Source organism: Rhinatrema bivittatum, chromosome 6 (genome assembly GCF_901001135.1).
Source record: "Rhinatrema bivittatum chromosome 6, aRhiBiv1.1, whole genome shotgun sequence".
In the NCBI taxonomy this organism is placed as follows: Eukaryota; Metazoa; Chordata; class Amphibia; order Gymnophiona; family Rhinatrematidae; genus Rhinatrema; species Rhinatrema bivittatum.
In genome coordinates, this window is record NC_042620.1 from 53704348 (window position 1) to 53728391 (window position 24044).

Consider the following 24044-nt stretch of genomic DNA (forward strand, 5'->3'; position numbering starts at 1 on the left):
AAATAATATTGCAGTTGGATCAAAGCATCAAAACTTATTGGTTAAGGGTAGTAATCCCCATGCCTTCTGTTAAGAGTAATAACCACCACACAAGACAGTTACCCCCATACATCCTTTTCCTCATTTCCATCCACTAACCTTGGAGATCCACAGTGTTCCCATGTCCCATTGAATTGACTGTTTTCATCTTCACCACCTCCTCCGAAAGGGCATTCCAGGCATCCACCACCCTCTCAGTGAAGAAATATTTTCTGATATTGGTTCTGAATTGTCCCCCATGGAGTTTCATTTCATGACAGCTAATTCTACTGATTTCTCTCTAATAGAAAAGGTTTGAAGTTAGTGCATCATTAAAACCTTTCAGGTATCTTAAGATCTGTATCATATCTCCTCTGCACCTCCTCTCTTCCAGAGTATACATATTTAGATCCTTCAGCCTCTCATCAAAAGTCTTCCAATACTGACCCCACACCATATTGGTCCCCCTTCTGTGAGCTGCCTCCATCTTGTCTCTATCCTTTTTGAAATACGGGTTCTAGAATTGAACACAGTACTCTAGGTGAGGCCTCATCATTCGTTCTATGTAATGCTCTCAGGCAAGTTTAATTGTTTCACTGTAAACCGGTTTGATTTGTATCCAATGCAAGAAGATCGGTATATAAAAAACCAAAAATTTAAATAAATAAATAAATAAATAAATCAAGGACCTGTACAAGGGTATTATTGCATATATGCTTGCCATACTTTGTGGTTCATGAGTGTAAGGGAGTCTTCCTCTCTAGCCTTAGTGTCTCACATACATGAAGGAGATGCTAGTATGGTGCATAAACAAGAGTGCCAGAGGCATAGACACAGAGGGGATATAGCATAGCAAAGAGTGGCTACCCTAGAGAGTAGTGCATGTACGAGCAGCAACCTGTCAACTATCACTTCCTTCCCTACCTCAATACACCAAAGTCATGTTGCCTGCAAAGAACCATCTCTACTGACAAAGACGATAGCTAAAGCAGCCAGCAAGAGAGACCCTTGGCTAATCCCAGCAAAGAAGACTGCAGCAGAAATTTCTGTGACACGTTATCAGTCAGAGACTATCGAGGACATAGACTCAGATGTGCTATTGGGCATACAAGTCTGCAATCTTTCCTGTGCACCAACCAGAGTTCCCAGTGAATGGGGAACTGTGAGTCCTCATTAATCAAGCCTAGCAGCAGACTGATGGAAAATTTGATGTTTTAATATACTAATCTGCCTTTAATGGGCTTTCCAGAATTTCCATGTGAGTGGCAAGAAGATTGAAAGGACCTTGTAGGTCTTACTGCAGCTCTGCCTGCCATGCTCCAGATATACCACCTTAGGGGCTTTTCTGACCCTATGCCTAGCTGCTATGCCTCTGATGTACCCCCTTAGGGGGTCTTGCTGCTAATATATCTACTTGCCATTCCCCAGATATATCACCTTAGGGGTCTTGTTACTACTATGCCTAACTGCCATGCCCCAGAAGCCTTACTTTGGGTGTTTTTATGTCTTTTTGTTTGCTGCATGAATCCCAGTCTAGTTCTTCCACCCTTTTTCTTTCTTGATTAGACTGGGGTGTTTTTCCCCCAAAATAAATATAAAAAAAAAAAAATAATAATACAAGTTTCTCTTCCCACTGCATCTCTTTTCTGGTTTCTCTATTTTACAGTTTTGTTGACCATTTCTAGGATCCCAGCCTAGTTCTTCCATCCTACCTCTTGGTTATACTGAGGTTTTTTGGCCCAAAAATAAAATGTAAAAAAAAAAAGAAATAAAAATACAATTTGCTCCTCCTACCTCATCTCTTTTCTGGTTCTCCACTTTATTCTTTGAACTGTATATCTCTAAGATCCCAGCCTAGTTTAGTACATATTTTGATATAAACGGAATAAAAACATTTTTTTAAATAAATAAATAGTTTTCCCTCTGTGCTTCTGTCTTGTTCATATTGTGGTGTTTTGTCCCCATAAAGAAATAATGTTAAAAATGAAAAAAAACATGCAAGTTTCTTTCATACTCCAATTTTTTTCTAGCACACAGTAACACAGAGAAAGACCCAAGTGGTCCATTCAGTCTGCCCAGCAAATTTAGTTTTTATTGCATTTTATTTTTTATAGTTTTTCATTCCTTAGGATAATGATTTCCACTCTGTACAGGTTATCCAATTAACATGGGTTACCTCGTTCCTTCATCTCCATCCTTTAGCCACTAGGGATCCCTGTTGTTATCCTATGCCACTTCTCAATCTTCAGAAAAAAGAGGATCCTAGAGACAGTAAGACAGGGACACATCACTGGGAGCCTAATGAGAATCTTGAAGGGAACAAGATGTTATCAGAAAGACATAAAGAAGATGCTTCCTCCTGTTCTGACTAGGGAAAAAAGGACAAGAATAAATGTATCTCAGAAAAGAAGCAAAAAGTTCTATATTCAAAAACACTTAGCCAGCTAACTCAGAAGTTAGCTTGCTAAATGCTAACTTCAGCACTAAATTCTAGCTGGCTAATAAGTTAAGTGGCTAGAATCTAGCCAGATAAGTTAGGGTCATTCCAGGTTCATAAGTGGGAAAAGATATTAGCTGGCTAAGTTAACCGGCAAACTTCAATATTCAGAGTTAGCTGGATGACCTAGCTGGCTAATTTTAAGATAAACACTATTGAATATAACTGCCTATCTGGCTAACTTTGCTAACTGGACTGTGTCTGAAATTCAGCAGGAGATTCAGCTGAGAATTATCCTGTGTTTGAGCAAAGTGCCAATAATATCACATACACAGAGGAAGAGCAAGGGGTCCTATAACTCTGAAATCACAGCAGTGATCTGATAGTGAAGACAATATACATATATATACTATAGCAAAACTCTCAGTCAGAAGGATGAAAAGCAGGTATTTTTACGCACCCCGTCCGCGTCCAGCCTGCACATGGGCCTGCTCACCTCTCTGGTTTCACGGCAGGTCCCGGGTTGTCCTCCCTAGTGGCAGCTGCGAGCTCTTCCAGGCCTCGGTGTCCTGCGGCGGCGGTCGCCGGGCCTTCCACTGCGCACCAGGCCTCACGTCGGAGTTCAGCGCCCTCCATGGTGTTGGCCATGCCCCTATGCGCGCACATGCGGACTGCCCGGCCTCTTGCAGGGCCAGGGGCGGGTCCTAGCTCCGCGGCGTGCCCTAATTGAATCCCTGAGATAAGGAAGTCCCTGTCTGCTCTTCCTTGCCTTGGCATGTGGCGCAGTGCCTAAGGTGATGAGACCTTGCTCCAAAGGTTGTGGGTTCAAGTCCCACTCTGGTGCTTCCAAGAATTGATTCCAAGCTTGTGGGTCCCAGATCCTACTTCAAGAATTCCTAGAACTGAAACATCACTGTCCTGTCCAGCTGTTCACCTTGCTCCTGTTGATTGGCTCTGTTCCTCCGATGGCTGGAGATGTGGCCTGGTAGGATGAAGATTGAACACTGATTCGGGTCACTATTGTGCTAGATAGTCACTGCGTTCTGAGCTTTGTTCCAGGATTCTTCTGTTCCAGCCTTGTTCCTGCATCTGTCTGTTGTCTCACTGGTACTGACCTCAGCTTGCTCCTTGACTACTCTGCCTTCTGACTGTGACCTTGTCTGACCCCTGCTTTGTTGACCATGCCTCAGACTGACCCTTGGATTCTTGACCTCTGCCTGATTGACCTTGTCTCTAGATTCTGGCTCTGGTCATTGCCTATACTGCTCTTGTCCTCCTTGTTCCATCTGACCTCCAGTCTTGAACCTGATCATGCTCCTCTCCTGTCTGTGGGCACACCTATCTACCACCTCTCTGTGAGGCCCACCTAAGTCCAAGCGGTCCCTATGGGCTCCACCTGGGGGGACTGTGGACTTCCAGTGGTGAAGTTCATCTTAGCCTCTGTCTCCTCCAGTGCTCTGCCCCTGGGGGCAGGTGTTTCCTGGTCCTACCAGGGAGCCATTTGCCACTGCTCCAGGACAAGGGTCCACCCCTGAGCACAACAGGTATAAAGTAAACATGGCACAGGAGAGATCCTTCACATGAATGTGTGAAAGGTTTCAGTAGGAAAGAGAGAACTAATGCAACACCAGAGAATCAACAAAGGAAAGAGACTATGTTTAGTTACAGAACATGGGAACAGCTTCCTTAATAAAGCAAACCTCACAAATTACCAGGAAGTTGCATTGATTAGAATCCATTTTCATGTTCTGATTGTGACAAAAGTTTGTATTGGAAAGCAAATTCACAAGAAACACAAAATTCCACCTAGCAGCAAGATCAAGTTCAAGAAGAAGTAGAGAATGTAGTAAAAACTTATGCCACAAAAATGATACTGATGACAGATTGTACTAAACCTGACAACTGGCAAGTGTTTCAACATGAAGACAGACATCTTCCAATTCACTCTGCCTGCTGCTGTATCCCTTATCCTATACCTCAGGAGTCTTTCTTCCAGTCAGAAAGCCTGCCATGCCAGGCTTTGCACATTGAGGGTCTTGCTATCACTTGGCTTGATGTCACATCACAGACTCTAGACCTTGGGATATTTTGTTATTGTGGGGGGGTGGGGGGGCTCCTTTGCACCTCTCAAGGTGCCTTGGTGTATTGTTGCCTCTTGTGCTGCTGTGTCCCTTTATTGATGCCTTGTCCTTTTTCCTTCTACCCTTTCGGCTTTGTTCTCCCATCATGGTGCCTTATGATGTTGAAGTCACTCTTGGTTCCACTTTGCCTCCTGTACTGCCTTCGAGAATTAACTTTTCTGTTGTTGGTGCCCTCTTTTGAAGCCATGGAGTGTTCTTACCACTCTTGCTGCTTGTGTGCCCCTCTCATGGTACCTTGGAGAACTCCTGCCACTGCTGGTACCTCTTTACCCCTTTACAGTGCCTTAGGCTATTCATGCCACTTTTGTTGCCTCTTTGCCACAGTCTAGGTGCCTTGGAGTTCTTTCTTTCTTTCTTTATTTATTTAAAAGGATTTTTTTTTTTTATCAGCACTTATATCAGTGTTTCCTCCATTGACTTTAATGGTAAACAAATGAACACATAAAATGAATAAACATTTTTTTTTTAATTGAAACAAACCATATGAATGCAGGTAACCTACAAAACAAATTCACAAACTGCAACAAAAAGTTTGCCTTTGCATATCTCTACTAAATAAAAAGGGTACCTCTAAAAGCTTTTAAATATATTTTATAAGGCAAATGTGTTATATTAAAAGGTTCCATTCACTAACCAAAACTTAACTGTCTTGATACCATTGCAAGATATTACTTTTGCTTTTAAGAACATAAAAAAAGAAAAACATTTATATATAGAAAAGCTCAGCTGTAGGCTTGTATCTTTCTTTTCTAAAAGTGTCCTCTGTAGTTTTATATTGGTTTTAAGTGACTGGATTTCCCTTAGCAACTGGCATCTTCTCCTCACACTTAAATGCCATCTTTCAGAAAAATTTAAAAGCCTTTCTAAACCTGGCAATTTAGAAAGTATTATAGGCACTTTAGCAGATTGAGTTCCAGTTATGTGGATCAGTAATTATTGGAATGCTAGCCATTTCTTTCTTTTATGGTCACAGAATCTGTCATCAAGAAAGTTCCCACAATACTATGCATAATATATGGTGTACTGTGCTACCACTTTAAGAGCTCGTTTTATTTTAAGCTTTATACATTCAGTTATTCTGCTATAAAGACTGATATTTCAATATTTTTGTTTTTTGAAAATGTTTTTACAGTATGCTAGAAGAATAGATAGTAATGAATGAAGAGCTATAGACATGGTAATAATAATTACTGCTATTCCTTTAGGAAAAGCAATTAATGTATAGCATGGTGTACCTGAAATATGAGAGGGAATCTAAATAGATGAGTTAAAATAAATACCATGTGTAATAAAACAAACAATGAAGACTCAAATAGGCAAAAATAACTGTAGGCTACTACTCTGGAGGACTTAGTATATAGGTATGCTATAGTTTGATGTTATAGAGTGACCATATAGCTCCATGTCCAATGTAACAAGCTGCATCAATCCTGGCTTTATCTGAATTATAAAGCTCCAAGGGGCATTAGCCAATCAGATTGCTTGATGGATTAACATGTTTACTCTGGGTCTCCAATGTGTACAAATCTATGTCATGCATATTCATTATGGATATCCTAAAAACCCTAGGTGTGCCTCCAGGAGAAGGTTGGGGAAACACTGCTTTAGATGTATACTTAAAATTTTCTATGAGGTACAGTAAATAAGTATGATTGATTATGCTGTCTCCTTCAAGCAGAATGATTTTTGGAAAGTAGAAAACATTAAAGAATTATTACTCTGTAAGATTCACTCAGCAGGAGATGTACTGCTTCAAGTAAATTGATATTTAATAGTCATTGTATGATGTGTATTAATTTAAACCCATTTTATTTAGATGGGCATGCAGTAGCACTATCAATTTAGGATTTCCTTTGCTGACATCTATTGTAGAAGGTGCTATCTGTAGGGGTTCCATTAAATGTTGTTTTGGATATCAGATATTGAAGTATTCTCATGTTTTTGGAAGTAATCATATTACATTTTAAAGAAGAACATCAATATTTTGGAAGTAAAATATTTTGACCCTCTGTTTTTTATATATAGGGGTAGATTTTAAGAGACACGCGCACAGGGTACATTTGTGCACACTACCCGGCGCGCACAAATGTACACCCAATTTTATAACATGCATGTGCTGCCGCCCGCATGTTATAAAATCCGGGGTTGGTGCGCGCAAGGGGGTGCACACTTGTGCACACTTGCGCGCACCGAGCCCTAGGGTAGGTCTGATGGCTTTCTTCCACTCCCCCCCCCCCACCTTTCCCTCCCTTCCCCTATCTAACCTACCCCCCAGCCCTACCTAAATCCCCCGCACCCAGGTGTATCTTGCACGCGCTGGGTGCGCCATCCCCCAGCACAGCCGCTGTGCTGGAGGCTTCGGTCCCACCCCCGGATCGGCACCACGCCCCCTTCCCGCCCCTTTTTCAAAGCCCCGGGACATACGCACATCCCGGGGCTTGCGAGCGCTGCCAAGCCTATGCAAAATAGGCTCGGCGCACGCAGGGGCAGGTTCTCGGGGTTACGTGCGTAACCCTTTGAAAATCTACCCCATCAGCTTTTAGCATTTCATTGGAGAATACTTTGAAATTCTCCTGCTGTTTGCAGAGCAAAGGTAGGGAGGATAAATTTCAAACAGCCAACATAGGCTAAATTCTGAAGATACTTTTTACCTGTGGATTTTAGCAAGCATTATCAAAGTGGATTTACACACATAAATCCTCTTTGAAAACTTGCAGATATATGCAGTATTTACACAAAAAGTTGCACTTGGTCGAGGGCTGCTTTACCTTGGTGCATATGGATTTACTCTCATACTTTTAAATATCAAAAATATGTGTAAATCCCAATCCACTCCAACTCCATGCCCCAGAATGCATATTTACTACGCACATAAAAGTAAACACAAAATTGTGGTCCGTGTATGCATGCTTGCCAGAGCTATTTTTAAAGTGCCACTTAAACATCATTAAAAGTAGGTTTTATGCATGTAAGTGCCTTTGAAAATTACCCCCTTAAAGTAGTGAACTACGCTGTAAAAGGGTCACATATGGAAATCAAAGGACAGAGAGCATATAGTTCTTCAAATAAAGGTTGGAAATGGCTGAAAGCTACATAATAATTATGAAATGTTTGAACTTATGGTATGCATTGTCCTCTTTAAATAAATGTAGGGCTTTCTCCATCTTTTTCTTGAAGTATCCCCTTAAGCCAAAAGAATGACATAAAAAGTCTGAAAAATGTAGCCCTTAGAGTCTCAAAGAAAACAAATATGTGCCAAAATGGGATTTTAATTGATTAATTTTGTGCATATGGATGTTAATTACTCAGGTGTTATCTGATCCAAAACACTGCATTAAGCATCCAATGTACTAAATAGCATTAAACCTGATGTTATGGGGCAGATAACATGATTTGTTTCTGGCAGTGGTAAAATGTGTCCTGATGTGGGCCATGGTCTCTTCTCACCCCCGATGAACATATCCAGTTGACCTCCTACCAAATCCCCCCCAGCAGGCATCAAATTAAAGCTCCTACTCAGCATCTCACCCAACCCAGTATCAAAGTATAGCCTCTCTGACCAAAGCAGATTCCTCCCCCACTCCAGAATAAAGGGGTTGCTTGACAGTTCCCCAATATGGTTCTTACAGGGCTGGTGAGAGTGGGAGGGTGGGTGTGGAGAGGGAGGAGGGCATAAGGCACTTAGAATCTGAAGCACAGGGAGAGGTCACTATGAGTTTTATTGGGCAGGAAACTCCCCCCGCGAACTGGCCATTTTACTTCATGGGAATTTATGGCTGCATGCCTCATAATAAGGTAAGGTGGCCTGAGGCAGATGTTAACTTTTCAGCCCTATCAGACCTAGGGTAAATAACAAATGGAGGTCAGCATAGCATGCTAGCTATCATGAGCACAGAAAAGCCTCATTTGCAAATTATGCTCCCTCATTTGCATTCAGGGAGGCACTTATTTTACCATGTACACATTTATGTGTTGTGACGAGACTTTCTTAATGTGCCCATTATGGCTTTATTGCATAGGATGCCATTTTTTCGTGCATGCAAGACTGTTTTAATGCGCATGCTAACCTTTATTGCAAGGCCTCTACAATTTTTGTTTAGAGGAAATAAAATGAAATAAAGAACCTCCCTCTACACACAGGGATTAATGAAAATGAGGGGCGATATTGCATCATGCGATAGCATAACACATGCTATTGCACGTTTTTAATGCTGGAAATAATTACACATTTACAACAAAATTCATCAGACGGTCTAAGTCCTAGCAATATGCATGGAAGAAAACTTCATTTCGTGTCATTATACCATCTAGTTTCAGGTTTATGATGTTTCTAGTTTTTCATTTTCCTAAGTGTGTTTAGCTTCACAAAATGAAATTTTGTTAGCTTTCTGTATTGTTTTGCATGCTAAAAGGCACAAAATGAAACAGAAAATATTGTTGAGGTTTTGATGTTATTTTACAATGGTAGCACATCCCTACCTAACCCCATTCTTTTTCTTCTCTTAGGTTTGTAATACCACTGCTATAGTATTGTATATCCATTTTCTTACTTTGTGACAAATATTGATTTATCTTTATACAGTGTGAGAAATATTTGGGATGAGTATTTTCCCTTGCATCTCTTTTCTAGTCTCTCTTACATTAAAGCTGCTTCAGCTTCCTCAAGCAATATTTGATCCATTTTCAAGATGAGGCCTTTGTTTGCAAAGAAGCTATGGGAAGCATTTCTAATAAGAATAAAACTGGCAGGCATATATTTATCTTTATCACAGCTAATCTCCCCAACCATGAAAGATCGTAAGGTGACCATGCTGTAAGGTCTTGTTTAACCTTTGTAAGTAAGGTTAATTAAGTGTAGCTTAGCTTTTCTAAATCAGGAGATATCCAAACCCCTAGATACTTTAAAGAGACCAAAGCTTTATCTAGTATACATCTGTTTTCAAGAAGAATGTTCAGTCCCAGTAATTCCATTTTATTCTTAAGTTTGTAATTTGAAGAGGCTAAATTCCAGTATAATATCCATTAATGCCCCAAGGCTTGCTGGGGATTTTGAATATATAATGGTGCATCATCAGCAAAAAGCAATCCTTTCTTCCAATTCATCCCTTCCCTTTAGTCTGATAATATCTAGATGACTCTTTATTATATATTACCAAAGGCCAAATAAATTAGAGGCAATGAAAAAAAACCTTACAAAGGTATATTCTAAAATAAAGTGAAAAACCACCAAAAATAAATTGTGAAGGATAAGCTTTTTAACCTCATAATTACTTTTAACCAAAGAACCCACTTATGCCCACTCATAATGAAATATTTAATAATTATTTGAAAAGAATTGTTAAAAAAGTGTGAAAAAGGCTGTCATTCCAAAAATGTTTTCTAGCTGTGACATCCTTTTATGAGGTTGCTATCTTACTGTTATTATAGTTTTTTGTTTTTATATTGTGCATGTTTAAACTGTGACCTGCCTAGAATAATGTCTGATAATTGGGCAGGAAAGAAATTACTGTAAATAAATAAACAAATAAGGTAATCATTTTGAGCCAAAAAACACTCCTAGCAGTACGAGACTTAACAGTTCAAGGCAAAAATCAGTGTATATAGTTTATTTGTAATAATGATAGTCTATAGATTTTGTCTGATGTGGCCAGTACCATTTTATTATCTGACCATAGAAATGTATGGCCATACATTAAAATGGCACTAGCCATACCAGTAGAAGGTGCCAATGTGATGCCACTTTGGCACTGTTCCAAGGTGGATTATGCCATTTTTAAAGTGCTGGAACTTGGGCAGGACCGGCCATCACGCCTGCCAGTTTCAATGCTAGATCCAGGAAAGGGTTTAAAGGGGGACAGAGTATAGCTCCCCAGCCCCCAGCACTTGTGAAGGACCAGATCCTAGGGTTAGGCTTCAGTGCTGAGCCTGGGCTGGCAGCTAGGCCCCAGGGCCTTGCTTGGGGCAGTTTTTTGGCCTAGGAAAGCCAGCCATGGCTTTTGAAGACCTGTTTATTATTTATTTTTTTTAATGGTTTTATTTTTATTTTTGGGGGGTATTTTTATATATTTTATACTCCATTGTATATTTTATACTCCATTGTATATTTTACCTTCTCTTCGTGCCCTCTCTTTTTTTCCTACTCCAAGTTAACATATCCTTGTTATAATGTAACTTTATACTCCTTTCAATTTGTCTCTTGTTATTGGTTGTTTATAATTACTGCTTGTTCGATGTAAACCGAGTTGATTTGATTTGTATCAAGAAAGTCGGTATATAAAAGTCTTAAATAAATAAATAAATAAATAAAATATTTTTTTTTTTTTTGCAGTTTTGGCAAATGAACCAAACAAAAAAAACCAAAACATTAAGGAGGTAATTTTCAAAGGATTTAGGTGTGTAAATGTAAGACACTATCATAGCAATTTTCAAAAGTACATTCATGCACCCATTTTCGTGGGTAAATCCTATTGAGAATTCAATGGCATATATTATAATAAGGTTCAGAAGTCCACTTACAAGGGTAAAGTGCATTTATATATGTAAAACCCAGTTTTATGCATGTAAATTCTTTTCAAAATTACCCCAAATGAACTGAATAAAAACAACCTGCCCCCTAAATAGAGAAACAAACAGAAAATTATGGGGCTGCACATTCCTAGAAACAGAAGTTAGACTGTATTTTTAAATAGTCAGTCAGTAAGGCTGCTAGTAAGCAGTAGTTAGTGTGTTTATTTTTAAAAGTCTGTAAGGCAGCTAGTAAGCAGAAGTTAGAGTGTTTGTATACTAAAAAAAAAAAAAAAAAGTAGCCAGAAGCTAGAAATAAGCTAGGAGCAGTGTATACCTAAGTAAAAAGGTTGAAAAGTTGAGTTCAGTTTCTCACCTTGGAAAAGTGTTGAGGTAGTGTGATTTGGTTTGATTAGGTACCAATATTTGTTAATCAAGAGAGCAGTGAGTCACTCTGGCTGACTAACTGAAGTTAGAGAAGATAAGGCCATCATGTAAAGACTAAATAATTTCTTTGCTTCGGTGTTTACTAAAGAGTATGTTGGAGAGATACCCATTCCGGAGAAGGTTTTCATGGGTAATGATTCAGATGGACTGAACCAAATCACGGTGAACCTAGAAGTTGTGGTAGGCCTGATTGATAAACTGAAGAGTAGTAAATCACCTGGACCGGATGCTATACACCCCAGGGTTCTGAAAGAACTCAAAAATGAAATTTCAGACCTATTAGTAAAAATTTGAAAGCCAACATTAAAATCATCCATTGTACCTGAAGACTGGAGGATAGCTAATATAACCCCAATATTTAAAAAGGGCTCCAGGGCCGATCCGGGAAACTACAGACCGGTTAGCCTGACTTCAGTGCCAGGAAAAATAGTGGAAAGTGTTCTAAGCATCAAAATCACAGAACACATAGAAAGACATGGTTTAATGGAACAAAATCAGCATGGCTTTACCCAAGGCAAGTCTTGCCTAACAAATCTGCTTCACTTTTTTGAAGGAGTTAATAAACATGTGGTTAAAGGTGAACCGGTAGATGTAGTGTACTTGGATTTTCAGAAGGCGATTGATAAAGTTCCTCATGAGAGGCTTTTAGGAAAAGTAAAAAGTCATGGTATAGGTGGTGATGTCCTTTCATGGATTACAAACTGGCTAAAAGACAGGAAACAGAGAGTAGGATAAAATGGACAATTTTCTCAGTGGAAGGGCGTGGGCAGTGGAGTGCCTCAGGGATCTGTGTTGGGCCCCTTACTTTTCTATATATTTTTAAATGATCTAGAAAGAAATATGACGAGTTAGGTAATCAAATTTGCAGATGATACAAAATTGTTCAGAGTAGTTAAATCACAAGCAGATTGTGATAAGTTGCAGGAAGACCTTGTGAGACTGGGAAATTGGGCATCAAAATGGCAGATGAAATTTAATGTGGATAAGTGCAAGGTGATGCATATAGGGAAAAATAACCCATGCTATAGTTACACAATGTTAGGTTCCATATTAGGTGCTACCACCCAAGAAAGAGGTCTAGGCTTCATAGTGGATAACACATTGAAATCATCGGTTCAGTGTGCTGTGGCAGTCAAAAAAGCAAACAGAATGATGGGAATTATTAGGAAGGGAATGGTGAATAAAACAGAAAATGTCATAATGCCTCTGTATTGCTCCATGGTGAGATCCCACCTTGAATACTGTGTACAATTCTGGTCGCCGCATCTCAAAAAAGATATAATTGCGATGGAGAAGGTACAGAGAAGGGCGACCAACATCATAAGGGGAATGGAACAGGTCCCCTATGAGGAAAGACTAAAGAGATTAGGAGTTTTAAGCTTGGAGAAGAGACGGTTGAGGGGGGATATGATAGAGGTGTTTAAAATCATGAGAGGTCTAGAACGGGTAGATGTGAATTGGTTATTTAGTATAGAAACATAGAAATGATGGCAGAAGAAGACCAAATGGCCCTTCCAGTCTGCACAGCAAGCTTTCACACTTTTTTTTTTCTCATACTTATCTGTTACTCTTGACCCCCATCAGCAACCCCCTGGTTCCAGTTACCCTCCAACCCCACCATCGATGTAGAGAGCAGCACTGGAGCTGCATCCAAGTGAAGCATCCAGCTCAATTGGTTGGGGTAGCAACTGCTGCAATAAGCAAGTTACTCCCAAGCTTATTTGTTTTCCCAGCCTGTGCCATTCAGTCCTTGTTAGTTGTTGTCTGAATATAATTCCTCTTTTCTTTATTCCCCCTGCCGTTGAAGCAGTGTGTTGTGCTGGATATGTATTCCCAGTGAAGTATCAGGCTTAATTGATTCGGGGTAGTAACCTCCGTAACAAGCAAACTACTCCCATAATTATTTGTTTGCCCAGACTATGTAATTCATTCCTTGTTGGTTGTTGCCTGAATATAATACCTCTTTTCCTCTTTCCCCCCTGCCGTTGAAGCAGAGAGCTATGCTGGATATGCACTGAAAGTGAAGGATCAGTCTTTCCCCCCTGCCGTTGAAGCAGAGAGCTATGCTGGATAGACATTGAAGTGAAGTATCAGACTTATTTGGTTTGGGGTAGTAACCTCCGCCACAAGCAAGCTACTCCCTGGTTTTTTTGTGAATGCAAATCCTTTTTTTCCACATTTCCTCTTGCCATTGAAGCATAGAGCAATGCTGGGGTTGCATTGACAGTGAGTATGTTTAGGTAAGGTTTGTCTTTTTGTGGATGACAGTAAGATCTGCAACAGAGTGGACACGCCAGAAGGAGTGGAGAGAATGAGGCGGGATTTAAGGAAGCTGGAAGAGTGGTCAAATATATGGCAGTTGAGATTCAATGCCAAGAAGTGCAGAGTCATGCATATGGGGTGTGGAAATCCGAAAGAACAGTATTCGATTGGGGGGGGGGGGGGGAGGGCTGGTGTGCACAGAGCAGGAGAGAGACCTTGGGGTGATAAGTGTCTAATGATCTGAAGTCGGCGAAACAATGTGACAAGGCGATAGCTAAAGCCAGAAGGATGCTGGGCTGCATAGAGAGAGGAATATCGAGCAAGAAAAGGGAAGTGATTATCCCCTTCTACAAGTCCTTGTTGAGGCCTCACCTAGAGTTCTGTGCTCAGTTCTGAAGACCGCATCTCCGAAGGGACAGACACAGGATGGAAGCGGTCCAAAGAAGGGCGACCAAAAAGGTGGATGATCTTCATCGAATGACTTACGAAGAGAGATTGAAGAATCTAAATATGTACACCCTGGAGGAAAGGAGGAGCAGAGGTGATATGATACAGACTTTCAGATACTTGAAAGGTTTTAATGATCTAAAGGCAATGACAAAACCTTTCCATTGGAAAAAAAATCAGCAGAACCAGGGGTCACGATTTGAAACTCCAGGGAGGAAAGCTCAGAACCAATGTCAGGAAGTATTTCTTCACAGAGGGTGGTGGATGCCTGGAACGCCCTTCCGGAGGAAGTGGTGAAGAGCAAAGGGGCGTGGGATAAATACTGTTGATCCATAAAGTCTAAAGGATAATAGTCTTTCAGATAATAGAAAGACTAGGGGGTACTCCATGAAGTTAGCATGTGGCACATTTAAAACTAATTGGAGAAAGTTCTTCTTCACTCAACACATAATTAAACTCTGGAATTTGTTGCCAGAGAACATGGTTAGTTCAGTTAGTATAGCTGTGTTTAAAAAAGGATTGAATAAGTTCTTGGAGAAGTCCATTACCTGCTATTAATTAAGTTGACTTAGAAAAGAAAATAGCCACTGCTATTAATAGCAACAGTAACATAAATAGACTTAGTTTTTGGGTACTTGCCAGGTTTCTTATGGCCTGGATGGGCCACTGTTGGAAACAGGATGCTGGCTTGATGGACCCTTGGTTTGACCCAGTATGGCATGTTCTTATATTCTTATGTTCTTATTACCCAGTCTACTTCTACTTATTGAGACATCTAAAGATATGGCTTTCTTAGCAGTTAATGTAGGAAGAGGTGTATGTCTTATCAATTTGACATTGCCAGCAACTGCTTCACCTTTCCTCTTGGAGTCTAATAAATTATCTCCTTCTTCTGAACTTATCATTTTTATATGACTTTTATTTTGCATGGATTTCAATTTATGAGTCAGCAGTTTATCAACTTTGTCTCCTTGTTTGTAATATAGTCACTTAGTTCTCCTAAGGTTGATCTCCACTTTACTATTATTGTGAGGTCCATATTCAACTGTTGCTCCTCTCGTAAGCTACCCGGATACACTTAGCCGACTAACAGGGTCATTCATCAAAATGCGTTAAGGCGTTAATGCCCACATGCATGCGTTAATGGCGTAACACATGCAATGTTAATGGTATCGCATTGAGTGAATGAAAGTTTTTCATAGGGGAGTGATTGGGGAGGGGCTTGGGTGAGATTAATGAACATGAGAGTCAATATTGCACCATGTGATAGCATAATGCATGCTATTGCATGTTTTTAATGCTGGAAATAACTACACCTTTTTTCCTGGTGTTAAGCTGAGCACTATGCCCGAAATGGCCATGACATGATAAAGATTGCAAATTGCATATTGGTCATTTCTGGGCTTCGGAGGGGGGGGGGGGAGAGGGAGAGAGAGAGCCTCTGGGGAGGCTTTCACATAATTCAACTATTTATATCATATAGGAAAGCCAGCTAATAACTCGAGGTGAGGTTTTGGTGGTTTTAGGGTTTGGGGGACAGTTTGACACGCAGAGTGAGAGGTATGAATGACCCAGTACACCTCAGTATAGATTTGACATCATTTGGAGTGAAGAAAGTCTCCCAAAGATGAGATTTCTACAATATTTTCTCCCTGTATAACATGGTACTATCTACACTGTAGATCCTAAACGCTGGATTTGGAAATTAAGAAAACACTACATGGGGGATAACTGGCATGGAGCAGCAGCTGCTACCTCTAGCAGAAGGCATGGGAATTACTATCCTTAACCAACTAGTATACATGATTTTGACGCAACTGTAGCATCACTCTCTGCTTCAACAGTGGGGTTGCAGGGGGAGACAAGGGGAATTGGATTCAGACAACAACCAATGCTGGGCCTTGACTTTTATGATGTAGGCTACTGATACGCAGAAATTATGGAAAAAGCACAGGACTACTTCTGCTGCCAAGTCCAAAAGCAATGAAAAGAACAAACGTATTTGCCAGTCTTATCAAACTTGTGTTAGCTCTTAAATGATTTTATGGGACCATCACAAAAAAAATGATTTTATGGGACCATCACAAAAAAACGGGGAAGTAGTGCACTTTTTTAAATCACAATTCTTTAAAAAAACATTAAAAAATGTCTAAAAATGGACCTATGATTAAATGTGTGCCCCTCTCACTTATCGATGGAGCATAATCTATGTTCTAAAAGATAATAACTAAGGGGTTATATGATGGTCCCATATAATCATTTAAGAGCTAACACAAGTTTGATAAGACTGGCAAATAAGTTTGTTCTTTTCATTGGTAATAATTTCGTGTTGCCCAATAAGGCGTGGTTCTTTGTATTATTGAAGTCCAAAAGCAAAGCATGTTCAAGCAGCAGCATTGTATGAATTATCAGGAAGGCTGCTCACTCTGTAAAAAGTTTGCTAACAATAATTTTGTTGTGGATTTGACATTTGCTTGGTTTTGATTTCTAATATTACCACCCTTAATATAAGGCTTGGGGGTAACCTGCACAGAGCAGCAGTTACTCCCAGAAGAAGCTTGCTGGGCAGACTGGATGGACCATTTGGTCTTTTTCTGTTATCATTACTATGGTACTATGTTACTGTTTTACCTGTGGGCTGTTTGAAAACTGGATGAGTGAATGGGTTAGGTATGAAGTTTTAATATATGGGGTATTTAATGTTGTATTAATGTGAGAATTTGGGGTAGGTTGGGTATCCGCACTATGTGAAAAGATATATAAAAAACAGTTGTTTTAAATATTGACTGATACATATTTATGTTTGTTATATATTTACTTCGCTAAAAAATACATGTTTAATGTTGTAATAACATATTTGTTGGTTAAAATAAAATTATATAAATTACCATAATAAAAAAGTGTTGATATGTGTTAAATCATGTATTTGCTTGTATATTGATGTCCTTTAGATAGTAAGTGCATAAACAATATACTCGTGTTTACAATTAAATATTTCAATTTTATTGCTTAAAAATTTAAAATACATGAAACATGCCCTATTACATCAAAAAACATTCACACCACATTCAATCATTAATCTAAACATCATACAATGTTAAAATGTAACAATACAAATTGGTTACACTTTAACTTCCCACATACAAATATTGCACAAAAATATTGCAACAATTCCCACATACAAATATTGCAACAATCCCTAATTACCATGTAAACAATTATTTCCTATATTCTTCATTTGATAGGTATCCCTATTCTAACCACATTTAACAATAAGATTTAATAAAAAATATCAGCCTAAAGGGCAAGAAGTTAAATGTTGTAATGTTCAATATCAGTTCAAAGGTAACTTGTTAAATGTGGTTAGAATAGGGATACCTATCAAATGAAGAATATAGGAAATAATTGTTTACATGGTAATTAGGGATTGTTGCAATATTTGTATGTGGGAATTGTTGCAATATTTTTGTGCAATATTTGTATGTGGGAAGTTAAAGTGTAACCAATTTGTATTGTTAAATTTTAACATTGTATGATGTTTAGATGAATGATTGAATGTGGTGTGAATGCTTTTTGATGTAAAGGGCATGTTTCATGTATTTTAAATTTTTAAGCAATAAAACTGAAATATTTAATTGTAAACACAGGTATATTGTTTATGCACTTACTAGAGTTAATACCTGTGGTAAACCCAATATAGCTCAATACTATATATTTGACCATAGTGGTTACTTTAGATAGTATGATCTGTTTGAAAACTGGCCACTATTAATGCAGCTAAAATTATATGAAAACCAACAAAAATCTCAGTTTACCACAAAGAGAGTGGCAAGAACTCACTTGGTAAATAATATGTGAGTGACCATCATATACCACAGGGTTGGCACCATGTTAATGCTTCAAAATCCCTTAAATGTGCTGTGTTTATTAAAAACAGCGTTTATCGTGCGAAAAATGCTGTTCATCATGTGATATATGCTTATCGTGGCAATGTTGCGCAATATTTTTCATATCATGTGAATTTTTTTACCAAAAAATTCATGCTTTATATGAGCTTCTTTGCATGCATAAGCTTTGCAAATGTATGCAAAGCAACTCATAAATACCTAATTTCATGCAAATAAATTAAGATGGCTTGCCTCTAACACAAGCCCTGTTATTTTGCAGAAAATTAGCTACAACTCAGGAGCCTCTGTATGCTGCATTTCTCTAAAAAGTGGGTTTAAGTACAAACTTAATAACACTGTTTAAGAACATAACACATCAATAGTTATTTTTTGTTTTGTTTGTTTTAAGTTACTAGACCAGTGGAGCAAAAACTGTGTGCTGGACCTATAGCTCCTACAACTCAGCTCTGCAGTATCCCATGTCCTGCTGCTTGTGTAGTCTCTTCATGGTCTGCATGGGGGCAGTGTGTTCATGAAAACTGCCAGGATCCTCAAGGAAAGAAAGGTACGTATTAAATGGCTTGCTGTGAATGTTTGGAATTATAATTATAGTCTTGTACACAGCCATTTTAAATTTAATTAGTACCTGTAATTAAGAATCTGAATTTTCAAAACATTGATGACATACAGAAAGTCATAATATTGTACACCTATTTTGTAAGCGCTCTTTAGTATATTTTCTAATTGAATGATTATTAAAAGGACACATATTGCAGTGCTTGAAGATTTTACAGTTATACAAAATTCTAATATGAAAAAAAATGTTTCATGCAGTATTTCTCTGTTGAATCATTGTAAGACAAGTGTTGAGTATGTTGTGCTTTGGAAGTCTTGCAAGGCATAAGACTGGATGCAAAGGTGTACAGTTTCAGTAAACCATATGTATTATATACATTTATATGACAAATGGGGGGTGTAAAATAAGGCATGTTAGTAGCATATCATCTAGACACATACCTTTTCAAAATGTAAGGTATGCACACATACATCGAATGCTGGCAGTTCAGTGCCAGACCCTCGAAAATGCCTTTTTTAAGCAGTCAATTTTGTTTTCATATTATGAAAGTATGCATATAAGAACATAAGATATGCCATACTGAATCAGACCAAAGGTGCATTGATCCCAGCATACTGTGCAAATACGTGGAACATCCAAAGGGCTATGTATTGGTTCTCCCAAGTCTGTCTGGCTAAGTTTTCCTTCAGGAATTTGAGACAGCAAGAACAGCAGATGGCCCTGGAGAAGGAGAGAAAAAGCATGTATATAAGGATGGGTAGAGATTCAAATACTTATTTTTGTTAAGTAAAATAATCAAATTGGGCTTGAGACAAACAGGATAAATAATCTGCAGGAGCCAAAATGCAATGTTGAATTTTTATGGATAGGAATTCCAGGTAAAAAGGGGAATAAAATAGCAGTGTGTGTATGTGTCAATGAAATGCTAAAAGAAATTAGGGAAGCTAACAAAATCAGCAGCACAGTAAAAATAATGGGTGATTTCAATTACCCCAGTATTGACTGGGAGACATGCTAGAGAGGTAAAGTTCCTAGATGAAATAAATGATTGCTTCATGGAGCAGTTGGCACAAGAACCAACAAGTCATCCCTCCCATCTTGGAGATTGAAAACTTGGGAGGTCCTCCACCCAGATATTAAAGAGCAGGGGCAGGAACAGACTTCACATTGCTGATCAGTTGCATTAGACACTGCCCTTTTAAAGTGCCAGAACATGATGGCAGCCTTTAAGGCTCCAGCACTAGCCAATCCATTTTTATTTTATTTTTTTTACTTTTTCATTGGGGATTGTGCCCCTTTGAGCTAGCAGCTGCTGGAGAGCAAGGCTCTACTATTCCAGAGTTTATTTGTAGCCAGCAATAGGAGGAAGCCAGCAAGAGGCGCAGAAGCAGTGGCGACATGGGGGCTGATAGTATCTACAAACTCATGAAGGTCATCAAAATCACAGTGTCACAAAGATCAGCCCCAAAGAGCATTGGGAGAGAGGCAGCAAACCTGTAACTAGCAACTCCTGCTGAGATCAACCCACCATGGAGGGCCCTTGAAATTACAGGGTCCAGGGCAATCATCACTATTCACATCCCCAACCCCCTATCTAGAATGACCCTTGCAATAGTTGCAGGAAAGATTCGTTGGAAACAGAATGGTTTGTTCTGTAGTATGCTAAAGCAGGTCATTTACTGTCAGTCGATTTTAAGCAGTGCTCAGGAACATAAACTGCCATGTTAGATTAGAGAGGACAAAGTTCAAAGCGATTTAAATGGATAAAAAGTGTTTTACCCATATTAATCGGCTGCCTGAAAATTATCCTCCTTCAGTGCAACTAAAAATCTGCATGCTCTTCCACAACAAGGCAGTGTTCCCGGGGTCTGTTTAGAGCAGGGGATGGAAAGTATATGTGTATATTTCATTTTCAGTTCTACACATGTCCTTTTCCAGCACAATTGTACCCACAGAAAAAAGCAAATGAAAATGAATGAGTGCACTGTACACCCATAGCAAGTTTCAATAGTGTGCATGCACCTTCACTTTGCAAATCATTGTAAAGCCTGAAGATCAAATATTCATGCAATCTTTGTCCTAAGGTGTAAAGTTTGAAAGTTGCCCTTTAAGATAGGCAAGTTACAAATCCTATTTTTGTTTTTCTGCTTCGAACTCAGGTTGTGATGAATAATCGAACCAGATTAATGGCAATATAGAACCTGCAGAGGAATCTCGTAAGAATAAATCTGGAAGGTTACAGGGCCAATAGCATGAAGCAATAGTAAAAGTACACCTGGAAGATATCAGACTGTGGATCATATTTTGGGGAAAAGAATACAATATGTTGCCTCTAGTTAGTTAATTTCTGAAAAAAACAAAACAGTTGAAACGATGGTAATAATATCAAGATTCCTATAAATAACCACTTTTTTTGTTTCTTGACTCTTTTGCATCTTTTATTGGTTTTATTCCTAGACTGCCTTCGTTTTGTCCTATTGTATTTTTTTATGTAGGTCTTTATACAATTCAGAACATGCTGCATCTTATATTATGGCCTTACCTCCTATTTCAGAAAATCTTTATCTTTAGTTTAAAATTCACTTCTTTATGACAGAGTCGTAACTAGACTATGGCCGGTATGGCCACGGCCATTGCGGCATCCATCCTAAAGCACCACTCAGTGGCATAGCCAGAATTGATTTTTTGGGTGGGCACAAGGTTAACATGGGTGGCCTGTAGGCATGCAGGTCTGAGACCTACTAGTTGTTTTCTTAATGATAAATAATGCAATATATTGCACCTAACAATGGCTTTCTATGTAGTTTGCAATAGCCATTATGCATCATGCATGAAACTTTAAAATATTTTACCTCAATTATTTCAAGTACTTACCAACATTTAAAATTCCTTATTAATCTGTATTAATTTATTTTATATTTATTGTAGTTTACAAATGCACAAGTATATCATGTAAAAAGCATAGGGGTGGATTTTAAAACCCCTGCGCGCGCCGGCGCACCTATTTTGCATAGGCCGCCGGCGCGCGTAAAGCCCCGGGATGCGCGTAAGCCCCGGGGCTTTCGAAACGGGGATGGAGGTGGCGTGTCCGGAGGCGTTCCCGAAACGACGTGGCGTTTCGGGGGCATGCCGCTGCATTTCGGGGGCGGGCCCGGGGGCGTGGCGCCAGCCCGGGGGCATGGTCGAGGCCTCCGGACCACGCCCCCAGGACCGGAGGACAGAGCGGGGCTGCCGGCGATGCGCGCAAAGTTAAGGGGGGGTTTAGATAGGGCCGGGGGGGTGGGTTAGGTAGGGGAAGGGAGGGGAAGGTGGGGGGAGGGCGAAGAAAAGTTCCCTCCGAGGCCACTCCGAAATCGGAGCGGCCTCGGAGGGAGCAGGCAGGCAGCGCTGGGCTCGGCGTGTGCAGGTTGCACAAATGTGCACCCCCTTGCGCGCGCCGACCCCGGATTTTATGATACGCGCGCGTAGTGTTTGAAAATCTGCCCCATAGAGAACAAACAATCAGATCCAATCAATCATGTAATAAAACAAAAATTAATGTATTCTTTCATGAATCCTATTTCCAGAAAGCCAGAAATTATCATAACTACAATAAAATAACATCATCGGAACAGGTGCAGAGTAGAGCTAGGACAATTCACATTACAACTAACATGAAAAAAAATCTTCAAATTCTGGTATCACCTCAGCAAAAAATATCTCTCCACTGCTATTTTGTGAAGTAACACAAACTCATGCAAAGAAACTTTCATCTAGAACCTTGCCTTACAGTCACAGCACTGACTCTCAGGACTCAAATAACAGCAACTTATGAAAAAGCAGCAATGCAAATACTACACCAGGCCCTAGAACATTAATATATCACCTACTGGAGTAATAGAACAAGCTGGACTGCTACAGAGAAACTGCATGCAAGCAGAATTCAGTCACACACACACACAGACAAAACAGGGATCAACCTTTACCTAATAAAGAAATAAGTGACTACAAATTATAAACAGAAACAGGCAGACAAAACCAAAATAGAAAGCCTGAAAAACTGGACTTTGAACAGCAGAATACTGAAGAAAGAGCACAATACAAAAATGTAAGAAATGCACATTCCCGAAGATGGCATATCTAACATCTCAAAATAATTTATTTTTACATTTGTTGTCTGATCTTTCATTTTTCTAAGCAGTTGGTCCTGGTCTCTTTTTCCCATTTTTCCATTGTTGTTCATTTCCTAATTCCTTTTAAGTGTCTCTCTATTCTCTTAATGTCTTCTTCCCTTCCTCCCTCCCTCACACACACACACAAACACACACACACAAGCTCTGACTCTCTCCCCCCCTCCCCCCTCCCTCCCCAGGCTCTCATTCTTATGCAGACACAGACGCAAACCCAGGCTCCCATTCTTACGCACATACACACACACACGCTACCCATTCGCACCCACATACACACATTCAAGCTTCCATTCGCACCCACATGTACACAGGGCCTTTTCATTAGGCACAAGCCGCACAACCAAAGTCCTACTTCTGCCGCTCTGGAGATGGGAGTCCCGCGGCGGCCTTGCAGCTCCGGCCTTCCTCATTCCTGTCGTGGGGATGGGATTCCGTGACGGCATTGCTCCAATAGGCCTCTTCCGGTTGAGTGGGCCTGGAACCAAATTAGGTGGGCCCCTGCCCACCCAGACCCACCTGTGGCTATGCCGCTGGCGCCACTGCCCACACACAGTATTACAGAAAAGCTGCCCCGCTCCTCCTGATACAGCCCAGAGGTTTGTTGCCGGGGGGAGAGAATGAAATGCTGCACCTGTTCTTGTTGATCCCCCTTACATCAGAGCCGTCCTTGAAGGGGGAGAGCGGAAATTGGGACAAAAATTTAAACTCTGCTGCCTAGTGGAGGTGGCCTGAGCAGGATGCATTCCCTCTGCAGTCCCACCTGTGGCAGTTAGAGCAGTGCAGCCCATAGGGCCGCAAGAAACATCAGCCTCCTTTGCCCCAGGCCCTTAGCAGAAAAAGAATGATCTTCATTTCTTCTCCTGGCAGTCAGATGCAAGAGGAGCAGCACTGCCCACCAGCCAGAATATATAGCATTGGCCTTTTCTAAGTCTGGACCAGGATCAGAAGCAGGTGCAGTACAGCTCTGTTGCTATAAATTAGGAGTTAAGTGAACCCTGGGGCCGAAGGAGAAGACTGCTGCTCCTTCTGTTTCCAGAGGGGGAAACAAGTGAGTGAGAGCGAGAGCAAGTGTGTGGGTATGATTGAGGATGGCAGGGAGTGTGTTTGTAGGTATGACTGAGAATTGTAGAGAGCAGGTGTGTGGGTGAGACTAAG

At 40.1% G+C, this 24044-nt stretch overlaps 1 protein-coding gene across 1 annotated transcript in view; it reads left to right on the top strand.

Annotated features, from left to right (window-relative positions):
* The window catches only part of THSD7B (thrombospondin type 1 domain containing 7B), an 898700-nt gene that overhangs the window by 119543 nt on the left and 755113 nt on the right, over positions 1–24044 (top strand). Inside the window, exon 5 of the mRNA XM_029607893.1 lies at positions 18553–18708. Coding sequence (XP_029463753.1) covers positions 18553–18708 — 156 coding nt within the window. The remainder of the gene's footprint in view (positions 1–18552; positions 18709–24044) is intronic.